This window comes from Pseudochaenichthys georgianus, chromosome 6 (genome assembly GCF_902827115.2).
Source record: "Pseudochaenichthys georgianus chromosome 6, fPseGeo1.2, whole genome shotgun sequence".
Taxonomy (NCBI): Eukaryota; Metazoa; Chordata; class Actinopteri; order Perciformes; family Channichthyidae; genus Pseudochaenichthys; species Pseudochaenichthys georgianus.
The window spans coordinates 33498679-33516217 of NC_047508.1; the positions used below are offsets into that span (position 1 = coordinate 33498679).

At 42.2% G+C, this 17539-nt stretch overlaps 2 protein-coding genes across 7 annotated transcripts; one reads left to right on the forward strand and one right to left on the reverse strand.

Moving 5' to 3' along the window:
- Positions 1-270: 270 nt before the first annotated feature.
- Positions 271-10133, reverse strand: LOC117447622 (uncharacterized protein C3orf20-like). 6 transcript variants are annotated; one of them, XM_034084397.2, is made up of 18 exons: positions 10043-10133; positions 9890-9963; positions 9317-9807; positions 7075-7131; positions 6896-6995; positions 5918-6127; positions 5647-5796; positions 5215-5335; positions 4730-4855; positions 4541-4648; positions 4189-4354; positions 3703-3925; positions 2886-2969; positions 2442-2787; positions 2038-2154; positions 1340-1482; positions 844-963; positions 271-705 (listed from the first exon to the last, which is right to left on the reverse strand). In XM_034084397.2, the coding sequence occupies exons 1-18, from the start codon at positions 10100-10102 to the stop codon at positions 600-602; spliced, it is 2802 nt and encodes a 933-aa protein (XP_033940288.1). In that variant the 5' UTR covers positions 10103-10133; the 3' UTR covers positions 271-599. The 6 variants fall into 6 exon arrangements, with proteins under 6 accessions (XP_033940288.1, XP_033940290.1, XP_033940289.1 ...); XM_034084399.2 differs by having other exon boundaries at positions 4189-4330; positions 4541-4660; XM_034084398.2 differs by having other exon boundaries at positions 4189-4339; positions 4541-4660.
- Positions 10134-10752: 619 nt separating this feature from the next.
- LOC117447627 (methionine aminopeptidase 2-like) lies at positions 10753-17528 on the forward strand. The gene is made up of 11 exons (XM_034084408.2): positions 10753-10937; positions 11689-11802; positions 12001-12063; positions 12684-12786; positions 13087-13248; positions 13866-14047; positions 14275-14369; positions 15267-15363; positions 15454-15557; positions 16588-16703; positions 16882-17528. Exons 1-11 carry the CDS (start codon positions 10763-10765, stop codon positions 17132-17134), a joined length of 1464 nt encoding a protein of 487 aa, XP_033940299.1. The 5' UTR covers positions 10753-10762; the 3' UTR covers positions 17135-17528.
- Positions 17529-17539: the final 11 nt, after the last annotated feature.

Below are 17539 nucleotides of genomic sequence, written 5' to 3' on the forward strand. Positions count from 1 at the left end.
ACATATGAGTGGGAGCCAGCTAATGCTTTCTAAGCTATATTTGATCAAATTGGGGAAGTAAAACTCAAAATACATCATTGTATAGGTGGTGCTTTCACCATGCTGTCAGTCTGTCACCAGGATCATAAATCAGTCATTTTTACAGGAACAGCTCTGGCTAAGAGGAAGGAAGTGATATAAGGACATCTTGCCAAAGAACATTAGATTAATAAATGTCAAAAGATATTAGATTTATAAAAAAGGAAATACAGTACTGAGTAGTTTGGCGTTTTCTTTTTATTAAATCTGCTCGTAAAATATTGCAGTGAATGCAGATGTTTCTCATTGATATTTGATTACAATTAAACCCCAATTGAAATAATAAATCAAGCAATGCTTATCTGGATGATAAATCCTGATCCTTGATACCTGTGTTGGCCTACTTCTCGGTACCAAAATACATTTAAAAATGTCACATTTCAGGAGCAAGTTATTAGACTACTCTACTGCATAGTAAGCAAATGAGGCTGCAGTTTAATAGTACATTAGTAGTGTCCTATAATAGTGTTTTAATAACTTAAAGTGGACTGATACAGATGTAATCCCGTCACAGATCATGTTCAGTGTGTGATAAGAACACGAGGGAGTGCTGGAGTCTTCTTTGCTTTGATACAAAAGTCTCTATGTTGCCGGTTTGATACTTCAGGAACTTTGTTGTTTTTCCTGCTTAGAAAGAAGACATTGATTTAACACGTTATTACTTTTTACCATGCGTTAAATAACAGTATGGACCATCACTATTCATAAGAACACAGCAACATTAAATAAAATGTATATCTTGTTGCAGGAATCTCAGTCACTTACTTCTCATTGGCCTTCTGGTTTCTTTCCACTGAAGGAGTCAGTGTTTTGTTATCTGCTGTTTTTGGTGTGGAATTTTGGGAGTCGTGTGCATCTGCGGCTGAAGGGGTATCAACTGTATTGCTGCAAGGAAAGGACAGAAAACTATGAAAGTAACTAAGTACTTTTGAGCCACCATTTTGAGATACTTAAATTCTTCACTTAAGTGTTTCTATTTGTATTATATTATTTACTAACAAAACATGTAAGTAAATTATATGAATATATATTGTTTACAAATTATGAAAACAATTGAAGCAGTAAACTTAATTTCTGCATGTATAAAATGCATTTTCGTTAAATATTGAACCGTTGCTTTGAATGTCATAATAATCCCTGTACATATATTCCCGTAATATTGAAATGTAACACTTTACATTCACACTGTTTCACTACATTACAGTAACGATTGAGTTTGATACAGTAGATCAGATTCACACGGGGCGTGTTGCAGTAATACCTGAACTTGTAGTCTGTAGGGAGGCTCACACCTAATCTGTAGTCTCTCCTTGTTCTGGAGATTTGCTTGTGAAGGTCCCTGACTGTGAAGTTGTGACCACTGAATATGAAGCCCACGAACAGCAGCTTCCCTCTGATGTACATCTATCACATGAACAAGCAACATCACATTAGAAGTGTGGAAACGGAAAAACTAAACTATGAACACTGCAGTTTTTCATTGTGGGATTTAAAAAGCATTAGTCTACACTGTATATTTAGAGTATGGAGAAGAAGTGGTTTGCATCACAATGCTGATTCTCTCTTTTCCAAATGTTCGTCATATCAGTAATGTGGAAATGTGTACTTTTCATAACTGAGGGTCCTAGAGTGTGTGTTCAATGTGAGTAAGACTTAGGTTTTCTGTTTGATTTATGGACTGTAGAGAGGAATTTAATCTTAGAGCAAAACTCACTGGAGCAGCTGTCATGACTTTAGGCTAAAAATTAACCAACATTTTTGTAATTAAGAAGCGCCATCCTTCACTGCTCCTTTAATAACTGTCTGGTTTTCTTGGTAAGGACAGTAGCTTACAACATTCCTCCTCACCACATCCCCCTCATACTTTCCCCTCTTCAGCTTCAGGCAAGCACTGCTGCTGCCACCCAGAGGAAACATTGAAACCCTGCACTGAGCTGAGCCTGCAGTGGTTTTACTGACCAGGACCATCCCTGGAGCTGCGTTATGCCGCTGCTGCAGCAGGATGCTCCCCGCAACACAGCTGGGCTTCCCTGTTGACATCTCATACCTCACCAGGCGAAATGAATCCATCTGGCACTAGATTTCAAACAAAAACCTGTTACTGAGTTTGCTGAAATACATACTTTTCAATAAACTTCTGACTGTAGTATGTCTTTCTCTGATCCTCTGTTTTTAGTATGTGCAAAGCAATGTATATTTCACATTTAGTGTACTTGCTGTAGTACTGGATTACAACAAAGTAAAAGTGATGCACATGCTGCAAATTGGAGACTGCAATGATGTTGGGTTCGCAAAATAGGGTGAAATTGCTGCTTCTTGTGTTGTTGTTATTTGCTGCACCCCCTGCATGTGAGACAGCCCACCTGAGAACAGGGCATGGTTCTGTGCTTGTTCCTCTTCCTGTACAGCAGCTGCAGCACCTCCTGGCCCGGCGCTGCTTGTGTGTTGACGTGTTGAGGTGGAGGAGTCACACACACCACCAGGATCTGTTGACTGTGCGGAGGCTGGCCCATGACGAAGGCATCGTACTCCGGGTCCGTCAGCACTGGCATCAGTGCAGCGCTGCAGCAGCACCGCCTGCGCCCCCCCTCCCCGAGCAGGGCGGCTCTCAGCAGAGCGGGGCACACAGTGAGGGGGGTGGAGGGGATGAACGATGGTGGGGCAACAGCGGAGGGCTGGAAATCTGCACTGTTTGGAATAAATACTGACCTGGCAGAGTGGGAGTGAAGCTGTCATTGTAAATAAACTCTTGCTCTTATAAACTGCAGTTTATGTCAATTTGAATGAAGGTTTTTATGTGGTCTTACTCAATTTGGATGTTGCCATGAATTTGAAGGGGTCCTATCTGTGTCACAAGACGGGGTTCTTCGTTTGTTTGCTTTTTCCGTGTCCTAAAAACATGCAGATCAAAACAGTGAAATGTTATATTTCATTATATTACATTACATGTCACTTGTTAGACGCTTTTATCCGAAGCGACTTACATACTCAATACTGTGGGCAATCCCCACAGGAGCAATTTGGGATGAAGTGTCTTGCCCAGGGACACAACGACATGCTGACTGCAGTGGGGTTTGAATCTGATCCGAACACCAACTTACAACCCACTGCACCACACTCTTCCTTATATTATGTATAGATAATGCAGGACCATCTGTGCAGAGCTCAAGCACTTGAGATTGATCAATGAACAGTGTGTTTGTGTAACTACAACCAAATCAATAACTAGGTACTGTAGGTAGGTTCTGAATTTGGTTTCATGTATATGTTGCTATGCAGTGGAAGCCAGACCATCTTGGAGCAGATGTTAACTAGAACATTGCGAAAAAATAACGCCTTCACATTATTAGGATCGCATATAAAAGTGGCACAAATCAGACTTTGAGAACAAAACTATCACGTGATTTGTGCTGTTCAAAACTGAGCTAGGCCACATTAGCCCAATAAAGAAATCTGTTGTGAGTCACTTTTGCCTGCAGTGTGAACATAGCCATAGATTAGCATTTAACTACCAAGTATGGCTCCAGCTTGAAACGGTAAAATAAAGTACATTTACAATTAAAAGTGTTAGTGTGGTCCCAATGGCAAACATTCTGGTCCTATACTCTCGTGTTAAATGTGCACCTGGGCAGCTTGACGTAGCCGTCTAGAGGAGGTCTTTCTGCCGGTGCGGACAGATGTCTTTGTTTCTCCTGTAACTCTTTCCTGTCCTCCTCTGGCCGCACTGCTCTAGCATCTGCCCGCTCAGGTGGGTTCAGAGAGGGCAGAGCCGCTGACTGCACCTCCCTCCTCAGCCTGGTCCTCAGTGGGGCATCTGGCATCCGTTTCATGTCAGGACACTTGATACCTGAAGGAGAGGAAGAGGTCACTCAGAAATGCACACAGACACTGAGTGACACAAGTGACCGTGAACAGGATCCTGATGGAACTATTCAATAATGTTGAGTTTGCAGGATGAGATGATACTGTAACTTTTGTCTTCACTGAATCACTCCTAAACAACTTTACATTGGATCAGATTGGCTCAAAGAGACTTTTTTTGCACTGCATAGTTTTATAACTCGCGTAAGAACACAATGTTGTTCTCATAAAAGCTATAAATGTACGAACCTATGGCCACACGGTAATAATCCAGCCAGCCGTCCAGGGTGTTTCGTACTCTCTGCTGAAGCCTCTTCAGCTCCCTGCCAACATGCCCTCCTCTTCTCCACTGTGCTGACGGCTGCTCCAGCCCCTCCACCTCTCCAACCATCTGGAGCACCTCCAGGGAGCACACCTGCCATACATCATTACTCGCATGGTGGGTTAGGATATATAGAACAACAAAAGGCATTTAGCCAGCTGTTTTATACAAAGTGACCCAGTGAAGGTTTCTCAAAATAGATCCTCGGTATTGTTGCAACACTTGAGTCTATAAAGTTATGTAATGGAAAGTGTCTGCAGGGGATAGAAAGTGTCTTACAGGTGTTAACGTCAGGTTCCTCTTGCTCTCTAGGACCACAACAGGGTTTGCTGTCTTCCTCAACAGCAACAGGTCTTGAGCAGAGTCGGCAGTCATCTTTTCTTCAGTCTGCAAACATGTCTGTTAATACATGTCGTTACAGATAGGAGTTTAATCATAAATCCAATATCTGTTAAACATTAATCTTACCGTTTCTCGTGATTTGTTAAGGTTGGACAGGACAGAAAGAGGAAGTTGAACACTTTCGTTGTTGCACCTGAAGCGGAGCATGGCAGAGGTACCACTGAGCAGCCTCACAGAAATTACATCTGACAACTGAAGGAGACAAAAAAACTGATTTTAAGTTTTCCCTCATAAAAAGTGATAATTATTTCACGGTTATCTAATAAGCACACTGTTATAAAACCCCTATCCCCTGTCGGAGAACGTTTGTGTTCAGTCATCAGTAGGTCATACCTCTCATGCCCTGTTTGTTTACAGTTTCTCAAATGCACTTCTTACAATTGTCTCACACGTCAGGTTCTTTCTTGTCACTGACCATATATCCTGTCAGCAGATAAACTTTGGCCTGGTTTTTGTACAACATGTAGCTGTTTGTTCATTGCACAAAGAACATAATCTATTATACTATTAAACATGTCAGAGGTTGTGTCACTCTTGTACACTGGCTGCACCTGAATATCAATCTTCTCCTTCAGTGTGCGCTCTTTCTGACAGCTCCACTCCTTAGTGATCTTCCCATGCTGGTCACATATGAATCCACCATCCTGGTCCCACACTGCGGTAATGACAGAGCTGGAGAACAAGTGTACACATTGTTAAAGTCGTAACACATACATGGTTATAGAAAGGCTGTTTAAAGACTTTCAGCATTTAGGAGAAAAGCCATTTGTTGCTTTCTTTGGGGGAGCGAGATGAGAACATCAATAATAAACAATGGGTGCTACATATCCTAAATTCATACGATACCTGATCATTTTTTCAAATGACGGAAGCTCTCTAAGAAAAGCCAGAGAGGATATTATCCTGACATTTTATTGACTTACTCTCAGCAGAGCACCCGTTTTATTTGCTCAGACTGTCTGACATATCAGCACCAAACTCACGTTAGAGGGTTTGTCGCAGCCCCGTTCCCGAACGCTGTGATAGTCGCCAGAATAACGGGACACTCGCTGTCATTGAACACGTTGGTATAGAAGCCTCCACACGGCAAACCTGAGCGACTCTGGCATACGGCGATACAACCAGACGGGTAGCTGTGAGCCCAAGGTCAAGGGTCAAAAGGTAATCTGCAGTGACACATTATCCATATGCTGCACAATGCCTTTCTTGTACGACTACTGGAACTTATGAATAAACATGACGAGAGAAGGATACTATATGAAGGAGGAGCCGTCGTTGATCCTGTAGTGTAGTTTCTGCCGTGATGGATCCATGGGTTTCATCTCTGGTACCTGCGGCATCCCGTTGACAAGAGCAGCAGGCTGCACCTTTCTCCTCGCCCTCCTGTCCTTCAGTTTGACCTTAGCATCACCATAATGACAGAGAATGAGGGGCTTGTTCAGGTCCTGCTCAGTGTGGAGTTTTCTATGAAAAGAGGTGATATTTTAATGTTTGAGAAGTGGTCTCTCATGTAGCACATCGCAAAAATAATGACTTCATTTCAAATACAGTAAGGATTGCTCCCAAAAATTAAGGATTAACTCAACAGATCATTAAAAACCAAAACAGCAGCCCAAGCTAGAATATTCTAGCCATACTTTTAGACAAACGCTAACGTAAGAGGTATAATGTTCATCATGTTAATTATGTTAGCGTGATAGAAGGCATTTTAAAATTCACTCATTAGCACTGAATGCAAAGAATAGCTGAGTGGGATGTGCGATTTTAGTCTGAAGGTTGTGAAGTAAATTCAATTTCAACGTTATGGGCGCCACAAGATAAGTCATGGAAACACCAAAGTTATTACAATCCAGCCTCAGTGGGACATGCATGTGTAATAGTTCTCTGCATGTTGTTGAAATTAGCAAGGTCATATCTGGGAATCAAGAACATCTCTGCAAAAGTGTGTTCCAATCCATTTAATAAATGTAAAGACATGTGACTAGATTAATGAAAAACTTTGAACAGCAGGTGAGATAAAAAGTCAGATGATCACCAGAGTTGTTGAATCATATCTCTCAGTGTAAGTGCATTGAATAGTAATTGAGATATTGCAGTCTGGACTGACGGATTGACTGACATTGCTGTCCCTGGAAACATCTGATTATCAGATCACATTATGGAATATGTAACCCCTCATTTGACACACATTTGCACACGTGTACTATGCATTAGTAAAGGTTAACAACCCACTGGAGACTTCTTGCGGCCTGGAGTCGCTCCACCACCCACTGACAGAGACGGATCTGCTGAGCCTCATCACAGGAGGGCGGCTTCGACTGGATGATCCAACCTGGACACAAATCACATCCAGCTGAGGCAGCAGAGAGACGACCAAAGACACAGCGGCCTTCATGAACACAATGTCTCACCTGGATTACTGCAGCTGTTGGATGAGATGGAGAAACTGACAGTACTGGAGCTGAGAGCTGCGGAGGAAAAACAGATCTTAGTCAGTTTATCAGCTGAGGTCTGATTCACCTTTTCATTGAATCTGTGAAGACAAACTGGTGATACTTCAGTCCCTAACAGTGGCGCTAAGGAACTCAATACTGTAACTCAATAGCTCTGTAACTGATTAACAGACAGCAGTACATCTTTACCCAGCTACCTTGTCCTATCTGTTAAACTAATCCCCTCACTTCCACAAGCTTGCAACTGAAGCTGTCCTCACATTCAGACTTTAAAGGTCATGAGATATTACTTGGGTTTTCACCCTCACTGTTATTGTCTCTTTACATTAGAGCCCCAAACAGGGGCGGACTGGGGGGAAAAAGTGGCCCGGGGATTAATTGACAGACAGGCCCACTTAATGCGCGGCATGTATCAGCCGGCCGGCGACGAAAGTATGTTACTTAACAAAAAACCCTATGCCTTTAATGTTATTTTGGACAATTATTCATATAGTAATCACATTACCTGAGCCCTTGAGTTGCCTAGAGCAAAAATAGTTACGGCATATATTTAGTGATTTTAATGTTAACAGATCATTGATGCAATAACATTTTGACCCAATTTGCCTGACTTGACACATGGCATAAAACATGGGCGACGTACGAAGCATCCTCAATGTGGGTGAGACAATTTAACAGGGGGTGTGGGCAGGTGATGGACCTCACCTCCTCTAGGGGGGTCCGGGGGCAAGCTCCCCCGGGAAGATTTTTTTTTAAATGTCGAAGTTAAATGCATCAATCTGGTCCATTTTGAGAGCAAAATTAGGGACTAAATCTATGGCAGTCAGTAGGGGCTTGGACTGTGAGCCGTAGGGTCGTCGGTTCAAGTCCCCGACCAGACCTATTTGGAGTGTGGACTTCTACTTGGAGAGGTCCCAGTTCACCTCCTGCCATGGTGCCCTTGAGCAAGAAACCAGACAAGGCTGTACCTTTAGTAATGAATATTACATGTTGTGAGGAAATCTTTCCACCAATAATTCCAATAAGTAATCCAAAATGTATTCACTTCAGGTTTACGAAAGTAACTGTAATCAGATTACTCGTTTTTCAAATGTAACACGAGCTGAATACAGTTACTTGATTTTTGTATTCTGATTACGTAACGCCGTTACATGTATTCCGTTACAACCCAACCCTGGCCACACCCCACTGGGCTGGGCTGGGCCGGAACACTTACAAATGTGGGCCGGTAGGATTTAGGTAAGCAAAAAAAAAAAGGGAGTGGCCGGAACACTTACAAATGTGGGCCGGTAGGATTTAGGTAAGCAAAAAAAAAAAGGGAGTGGCCGGAACACTTACACAGCACCGGCCCACCGGGGAAATTCCCGGTATTCCCGATGGCCAGTCCGCCCCTGGCCCCAAATATAGTTATGTCTGTTCTGTCTTTTCTCAGTTTTACACAATTGTTCCTTTGCAACACTAGCATTTTCTAATAATGCATATTTTATAAACTGTTTGGGCTTAACTAAAGGCACAACAGAGTGTTAATAAATCATTTATTAAAGATTAAAGGCCATTTGTAAAACATACTCTTGGGTTGCCAGGTTGCATATGAATATCCTTTTAGAGCCTACTTGCTTTGTCAAACTGTTTATTGACACTTACAGCTAAATGTAGTGGAAGAAGAGAAGAGCCATCATTAATTACTTTCAAATATGTATGCCTGCAGAACTAACATGACATATTACCTTAATCAATGTATTCTTGATTCTAATAGCCCAATTATACTAGTTATTCATATGCAAATGCGTAGATTTTGGTCCAGGTGCTGTGCAGCCATTTTTCAGAAATGTCAAATTACGTAGCAGATTAGGAGGGAGGTTTTTTTTACCTGGTTTATCATGAAGGCTTAAATAAATGATCTATTAACCATTATTAAAGATGAATTACTGTGCATGCTAAGCCCTTTTCATGCACAGGACAGAAACTATTCAAACAAATATTAAATATGTCAAAGTTAATATGCTTTTTTAATTACACAGGCAGCATATATTCTATAGTGAGTTAACAATCTATTGTTAGCTATTTTAAGTGTGGTAGAGATGTACTGTATCTCGCCATACTTTTTACAGTGAGTTTCTTTAGGTATTTCACTTTTCCACAGGTTTTTTTTTCCAGGCAGAGGTGGGCTTCCATAGAAGGGACCCAGAAATATGTTTACCTCTATTTGAACTGTGTTTACGCTTTTTCATGCGTGGATTTGAGCTGAGTTGTGGTTTTCTCACAGAGGGACCACCATTTTCCACAACACATGAGTTTCTCCCTCCTGCCTCCGTCTTGTCTTCGGCGGACACTTGACTGGATCGAGATTCATCCAGTTTCCCGGAACCTTTGGACTTCCGTATTTCGGCGGCCTGCTCCGGACTTTTAAAGTGCACCGACCCCGCAGTCAGATCCTTCCAGGAGCAGTTCAGAATATTTACAATCCCGTGAGGAATCCGGCCCTCCTCAGTCCACTTATGTCGTGAAAGTAGGCGAGCCAGGTCATTTAATATCAGAGGGGCTGCTCGCTGGTATGCGTCCATGGGATCCTGGTCCTTTATGTTGAGTGCAGCACCGACAGAGGTATCAGGTTCACCATCTCTACATGTTTCACCTGACAGCCTCTGAGTGAGCTCACCACTTTTACCTTCTGTGTTGTCATCTGGATGACTGAGGGAAAATGAGACAAATTATTTCATCGCACAAGAAGAAGGTTAAAAGACTGTGCATAGCAATAAGAGACTTTGATTACCTTGCTTCTTCACGTGCCAAATTAAAATGCAAAATGTTGCTTCGTGCCCCTTTAATTCGGTTTTGTTTTGTTGGCTGCGGAGAGATCAGTTGCAAGGTTAATTTCTTGCTGATTCTTATAAACTGTAGTCAGCTAAATTAATAATTTCCTCACCTGGTCAAAGAAGTACAAAGGGCCACATCTGAATTCTGTCAGCCCAACAGAATAAGTCATTCTTTCTTTCTTTTTTAAATCCACTTAAATGTCCTTAAAATGATCGTCAAACGCAGAATAGGCACACAAAAATCCATAAGTGTAGTGCTTTAAAATCCACCTCCACTGCTGTCAATGTGCCTCAGTCCACTCTTTGTGCTGGGCTTGTTGCTTGGTTACACAGTTATACGCCTCTCCAAATACTCGCGATACGCACCATTAATCGACTCCGCGGGCATCAAACAGAAAGTTCATCTGTGACAAAACAAAAACCAAAAACATTATTGACAAGTAAAATAAGCTGTTTTCCATTGAGGACACACGGAGAAGTGACACACAAGTCGAGGAGCTGCAGGTGCACAGTAACCTGAAACTCAGCGCGAGACAAAGTGATGATTCTGGCAGTGCAGCTTTTACATGCCATTTATCATGATGGCCCCATAACTAAGCATTTCACCCTCCACAGAGCACATTGTGTTGCTGTCCCAAAATGTAATTTCCCCCTGCAGGAAGAAGAAGAAGAAAAAAAATCTGATGATAAATTAACGTTTTTGCTCTTCGTGACAGAGCAGGATCGTCTTGGGTCAAGTTGTGGCGCGGAGATTGTCTAATGGCTCATTATTGGCTCAGCTTCCTCCTGCACACTTTTCTGCTTTGACCACTGGAGGCTCTCAGCAGTTTATGAGTCACTTCACCTCTCAGTCGCTGATCATGGCGGAGCTACAGCTCCAGCGTGAAGTGGAGCCTCAACTTCTCAATGGGGACGACCTGAACGAGCAGAGAAAAGATGCAGACGCGTCAGAATCCGTGAAGAAGAGGAGAAGAAAGAAGAAGAGGAATAAGACCCCAGCACCAGGTGAGAGGCATCACTTTGCGATTGGAAGATGCTTTGAGAAAATAGCGCAGAAATTGTCTCCTCTAGTGCCACTCGATAAAGAGTATAGTATATCAAATATGCGGGACAGGAGACTTTCCAACCTGTCAGATGGGACTCCTGTCCAGCTGTCCCAACTCAACTAGACACGGGACAGTCTCTGGAAAATATGAAATTACCATCAAAGCTGAGTGAAAGCTGTCATTTGAAGATATGGGTGGAATAAAATGTAATTTTACTCCAGATTAAATATGTTCCATCCTATAAATCCCCCTAAACTGCATGAAATTATGTAATATCCACAGTTTTAGTGCAAAAAGATGACAGCCACTCAAATGCAAATAAAGCGTGATGATAATCGCAGCTTTACTGCCTCATGATATGAAAAGAAGAATCTGAGAGAACCTAAGTTTGTTAAGCCTGCCATAAGTCAAGTGCTGTCCACAGAGCTCTGTCTCTGAAGGGCTAAATGTCATAATGCTGCAAGGTACACATGCCCTTGAGGATATTGACTCTCAGGGTAAAGAAGTAAATTATGCACAGACTCTGCCAAGTTGTGGATGCACTTTTTTGAAATCACTCTGAAGCACAAATTATTTACTTACTCAATGTGTGTGTGTGTTTGTGTGTGTGTGTTTGTGTATGTGTGTGTGCCTGTGTATCTTAATGCATGTGCATGATTGCCGATGGTCTTCACGTGTGTGTTGACCTGCACATGTGTGTGACTTTGCAGCAGGGACAAATGAAGCTGAGGGCGATGGAGAAGCTGGAAGTGTTGGGGATGTGACAAAACACATGGAGCAGCAGTCGCTGGAGGACAAAGAGAGGGAGGAGGATGGAGAAGAAGGTAACTCCTCCTCACCATCATCTTCCTCATCATCTGCAGCGGAGATTGTGTTGAACTTTAAGACCCTGATCGTGCTCAGTGAAACTCAACTGCAATGTGATATCTGATTTTCAGTAGCACACTGGGGATTGTGCCTAAGCTCCTGTCGATATGTATCACGTTTCAAAACTGTAGTGAAACTAATGATGCGTTCAACAGATGGGGAAGAAGGAGAGAACTCAGCTGGAAAAAAGAAGAAGAAGAAGAAAAAGAAGAAAGGATGTAAGCCGTTTACTTCTCAGTGCACCAAATGCATCTCTCGCTACAGTTGCTTATTGGCAAGGACTGCTTGAACCAAATTCACATTAGCTACATTCAGGATTTGAATTGAAACTGCAGTTTACATCTCATGTTATAGATACACAAATAACACTAACAACAAAAGCTCTTCTGTGTTTTTTTCTACATCACTTTCAACTATTAGGTAAATACAACAGGTGCATAAAAGCAGGTTGACCTTTTTAAATGAGACACATAAAGTAGGACAGAGAGGGCAGGTGTAGGACAAAACAACAGAGGACCTTACAGATGTCAGGCCGACAGAAGGAAATTAATGACATCACAATCAGTGTGGAGTGAGCAAACTGGAAGTAAGTCGCCCCTGTAACGTGTCATATAACCCACTATAGGACACAAGTGCTTTTATATTGCCACAGATTTGTCTCGCTTTATGATTAAATGGGTTTCTTTTATTCAGGGGTGCCTTACTTGATTAGATCTATAAGGCAGGAGCTGCACTGAATTCTCTCACTCGGTTCAAACGCAGAAGTCATGAACATTTGGAGGATAACTTGTATTTTCTTTTCTCTCTCTGCTTCTCCTTCTCACTATCTGGGTTACAGTGAAGGGGCAGACTGACCCTCCCTCAATCCCTATTTGTGAGCTGTTTCCCAGCGGAGACTTTCCAAAGGGAGAGGAGTGTGAATATCCACCATCGAAAGACGGGTGTGTGACCTCCACATCGTGCCTCACACTCAGCAGTAGTCTTCCACTGTGTGACATGCCTAGTTTTAGGTTTATTTAGGTCTCTCTGTTTTGCACTCATTCATGTTTGGACAGCGTAATTAGGTGCAATGTTCAGTGTGTGCTTTAATCTGCTGTTCTGGAGCTATCTCATTTGTCAGATCTGCAAAGTATCAACACGACTTTCACCTGTCGTGTGTCGTATTCTCATTACCCGTATTTGTATAATGAGAAAATAATGAGTTCCTCCTCTCTGCGGTGTGCTTGTCTACCCCCCACCAGGCGCAGTGCAGCGTGGCGGACCACCAGTGAGGAGAAGCGGGCGCTGGACATGGCCAACGAGGAGATGTGGAGTGATTTCAGGGAGGCAGCCGAGGCGCATCGGCAGGTCCGCTCCTATGTTAATAGCTGGATCAAACCAGGGATGACCATGATTGACATCTGGTGAGATATGTGCAAAAGCGTTGACCTTGAGCCCCTTTTAATGGAGTTTAATGTTGGCTGCTTATACCTGCCTTGGCTCAGTTGAGACGTTTTAATTTGGCTTTAAGTCCAATTATTCTTATTTATTTATTTTATAATTGCTTTTTCAGCCCTGTGTTTATCGACTTATGTTGGTATTAAGTGGTTTTAACACTCACAAAGTCTGTTTATAACCTTGGAAGTGGGGTTAATATGTGTTTTTATGTGCTTGGATTTAGAAGCACTTGATGCTTTCTGTATGAAAAGTGCTTCATAAATGAACTTTGATTTGAAATTGATTCAGGTTTCAGCACTTCTTTGTCCCGGTCTGTTTTAAATGTTTCAAGGCTGTCATGTGTGCATAGCTACAGTGTAGTTATGACAATGACAATCTTAGGTCACAGGCTCCTCCAACAGTGCAACACAATAAAACAGATAAAATAGTAGTGCAAGTAAATAAAATAAAATATAATAGAAAGTGCATCAAAGCAAGCATAATTTATTATGTGGCTTCATCCTTTTCTTCTGCATGCATTATCTGCCCTCAAAACAGTCTCATGGTTTCTGTCCTCCATTGTCCCCATTTCTGTGTCTGGCAGTGAGAAGCTGGAGAACTGCTCCAGGACGCTCATCAAAGAAAACGGGCTAAAGGCAGGTCTGGCCTTCCCCACCGGCTGCTCCATCAACCACTGTGCTGCCCACTACACCCCCAACGCAGGAGACCCCACGGTGCTGCGCTACGACGACGTCTGCAAAATCGACTTTGGGACGCACATCAACGGCAAGCGCTCGCTAATAACTTTTTAAGTGCTTTAGGAGTTCTGCTGTGCCATTTCACACTTGGCATTTATTATGAAACGGTGAAATGATGATTACATTATAATTATTTCTTCCTGGAAAGTGCTGTTCTTGTAAGTTAATTAACTTTTTTTTTTAGATCAAGACATGATGAATTTTCCTGCAGAGTGATAACCTCATTGGAACTGACTGAAGTTTTTGGTCTTTCAGGTCGAATAATAGACTGTGCCTTCACCGTCATCTTTAATCCAAAGTTTGACAGGCTGCTGGAGGCTGTGAGAGACGCAACTAACACCGGCATTAAGGTGATACAGCTCTTCATCCTTCTCCAATTCCAACAGTTAAACCTATAAAATAATGCCATGATAGAGTATTTGGGTACATTTGGCTCTAATGCTGGATTCACAGTAACAACTACGTTTCTGAATCTGACTTGATGTGACACAAAAATGCAGAGTAAGTTCAATATAATATAATTTGAATGATCTTATACATACTGTAAACAACAAGGTATTTTTGGTCAAGACAAGACTGTAAAAATGTTATAATAAATAAAAAAATCAGGTACAGTATATTTACCGTTTTTTTTTTTTTTTTATTGATTATCTGAATAAATACAGGCATTAAATTGCATGAAAAACACTGAAAATATGATAAATGTGTAAAAATCAATCAATCCCCTAGCCCACATACATTTCCTTTAAAGGAATTGGATAGTTGTAAAAAATTGGAGTAAGCAATGTATACCATATGGAAAATGAAAAGGAGATCAAATGTACAGCTTATGCAACCAGAAACTACAAAGTGTATTGAGACCCTTAATTAATTAATTAAGAGAAGGGCAGTAATAAATCATGAAATGTAAAAAATCATGTGACTATTTACATGGTTCAGAGTTCAGGAATGAAGCATTATGTTAATCATTCTAGACAATCATCATTCGATAAGAGTTCATTAACAAAGTGGCTATACCTAAAACTATCATATGTTTTAATCCTTGATGTTCAGGTATTCAGGAATGACCATTTGTGAATGTATTAGCAGGGTTCCTCATTTGGGTCTCGGGAGTTTGTGTACTAAACTGTTAAGTGTTTCCACGCTGCCTATAAATAAGACACATCACATTGACTATCCAGACTGACTGTGTGTGAGCATTGTAATGACGACATGTATTGATGCGAGAGTAAACACCTCCCTGTCAGTTTGCAGGGATTGATGTGCGCCTGTGCGATGTCGGTGAGACCATTCAGGAGGTCATGGAGTCTTACGAGGTGGAGATAGATGGGAAAACATATCAAGGTAACGCAAGGTCGTTCGTCATCTTTTATCGCGCACACGTCCAGCGCTGCTTCCTATTTATTAAACCTCTGGGTGCTGTTCTCTTTCTAGTGAAGCCAATCAGGAATCTCAATGGCCACTCTATCGGACAGTACCGGATACACTCGGGGAAGACGGTCCCTATTGTGAAAGGCGGAGAAGCCACGAGGATGGAGGTTTGTGCAGCAGCGAATACAACCCACTCAAAACGTGATTACATCCGAGCCACATGTGGATGTGACCAGAAAACAGCACTGCAGAACCTTTTTGCTGGAGTGCGTGAAATTAAACCTTTATTAGCTGCTTGACCTTGCACATAAATAAACCCTTTTTAAGTCTGAAGTGTAAGTGGAAGAACATGTGGCTGGTTAGGGTTACGACGGCGGGGATGTAAGAGAAGTGTTCCAACCCACTGCTCTAACAGCTTCTTAGTCACCCTAGTCAGCACTTTAATTACAACTTTAATGGAATTACCAGCCGCATCGAGTAGCAACACGTAACCCTCATTTCATCTCAAGAGTCGTGGGCATCTCGAGTTCATTATCGAACTCTATCAAGGAGAAACATGCTTTTGCACTATCTCACATTTCCTCTGACTACACGGCGATCACCGCCTGCCTCACACTCGCACAGCTGCAGTAGTATTCGGAGAGAACTGAGCATTTTAATTGGCGAGTCGCTGAGTCAAGCATTTTACCTGATGGTTGCAGGAGGGGGTTGCTGCTGACGTGGCAGCTTTGCGTGTTGTATTTTTAGCTGAAGTGTGTTGGTGTAACAGAGCCCTTACCCTCTTTGTGATCAGAGTGGCAGCTGGGCGTGCCACGGGGCCGCTGGCACTTTGACTGATTATCGGTGCATTGAGAGAGGGTGTCGCAGTGTTATCAGCCAATACCACAGGGACTCCGACAACAGCCACGCTATCTGCTGATAGAGATACAAAACGCCAATGAAACCGAGTCAATCAACTCGCAGGAGGCGCTGCGCCACACAGGACACTGCTGCTCTTAATAGACTCCACATGAATATGTCAGCCTCTGGCTTCTTGAGGCTTTTATTACATTGACTCTGTCCCCTGGGGTCTTTTGTCCTTTCTGCAACATCATACCCTCTCAGCCCTGTATAAAAGTGCATAGATACATAGACATTCATATTAGTTCAACATGTTACCAAATAAAGTGTTTTGCCTTTCTTTTTGTTGCTTCCTAGGAAGGTGAAGCGTACGCCATTGAGACATTTGGCAGCACAGGAAAAGGTGCAGTCCACGATGACATGGAGTGCTCGCATTATATGAAAAACTTCAATGTTGGACATGTACCAATCAGGTTGGTTCTGCTGTGTTAATATAAACAAAATTGAGAAAGTGTTTTGGTTAATTTGCTCTTCATATTCTGTCTTCTAATCCATATTTCTAACAAAATAGACTGAGCATAGTCTGGTTTACATCAATAGCCAGTCTCCGGCTTGTCTCTCTAATGACTCTGTGTTGTTACTGCGCCGCAGACTTCCAAGGGCTAAACATCTGCTGAATGTGATCAATGAGAACTTTGGCACTCTGGCATTCTGCCGCCGCTGGCTGGACCGCCTGGGTGAGAGCAAGTACCTGATGGCGTTGAAGAATCTGTGTGACCTTGGCATCATAGACCCGTACCCTCCGCTCTGCGACATCAAGGGCAGCTACACGGCGCAGTACGAGCACACCATCCTACTCAGGCCCACCTGCAAGGAGGTAGTGAGCCGGGGGGACGACTACTAAGCATGCGCCAAACCTGAAGGAGAAGCAGGAGGAGACAAGAAACCTCTGCAGACTGATCGCAATTATGCAATATTTCTCTGATCTAAATTACCACTGCTTTAGTACCTTTAAGTCATTATTCAAGCAAGAGCGAAACGATGTTGGTCCTGGTAGAAGCTTAATAGTTACTTTTGAATGATTGAGGCAAAAGACAAAGGGCATATATCTTTAAGAAATGTAGTGTTGTCATTTAGGCCATATTTTGATGCTTTTAGGATATATGCAAAAGTTATATGCAAAACAAACGTGCAAAAAAGGTTTTGGTGAATAACTCACCTGAAAATGTTTTGCTTCATTACCATGTGAGGAAATATAAATATTTCATTGCTCCATTTTAATTGAATGCAGTTTTTATAAGAAATAAAT

Excerpts from the sequence above, each read along its gene's own strand:
- LOC117447622 (XM_034084395.2), bottom strand. The coding sequence starts at position 10,102 with ATGACTTATTCTGTTGGGCTGACAGAATTCAGATGTGGCCCTTTGTAC. Across the intron at positions 5,797-5,917 it reads GACGGCTCCTCCTTCATATA|CTACCCGTCTGGTTGTATCG; the intron begins GTATCCTTCTCT and ends TTGGGCTCACAG. Across the intron at positions 4,856-5,214 it reads AGGAGAAGATTGATATTCAG|TTGTCAGATGTAATTTCTGT; the intron begins GTGCAGCCAGTG and ends TGTCTCCTTCAG.
- LOC117447627 (XM_034084408.2), top strand. The coding sequence starts at position 10,763 with ATGAGTCACTTCACCTCTCAGTCGCTGATCATGGCGGAGCTACAGCTC. Across the intron at positions 10,938-11,688 it reads GAATAAGACCCCAGCACCAG|CAGGGACAAATGAAGCTGAG; the intron begins GTGAGAGGCATC and ends GTGACTTTGCAG. Across the intron at positions 16,704-16,881 it reads GTTGGACATGTACCAATCAG|ACTTCCAAGGGCTAAACATC; the intron begins GTTGGTTCTGCT and ends ACTGCGCCGCAG.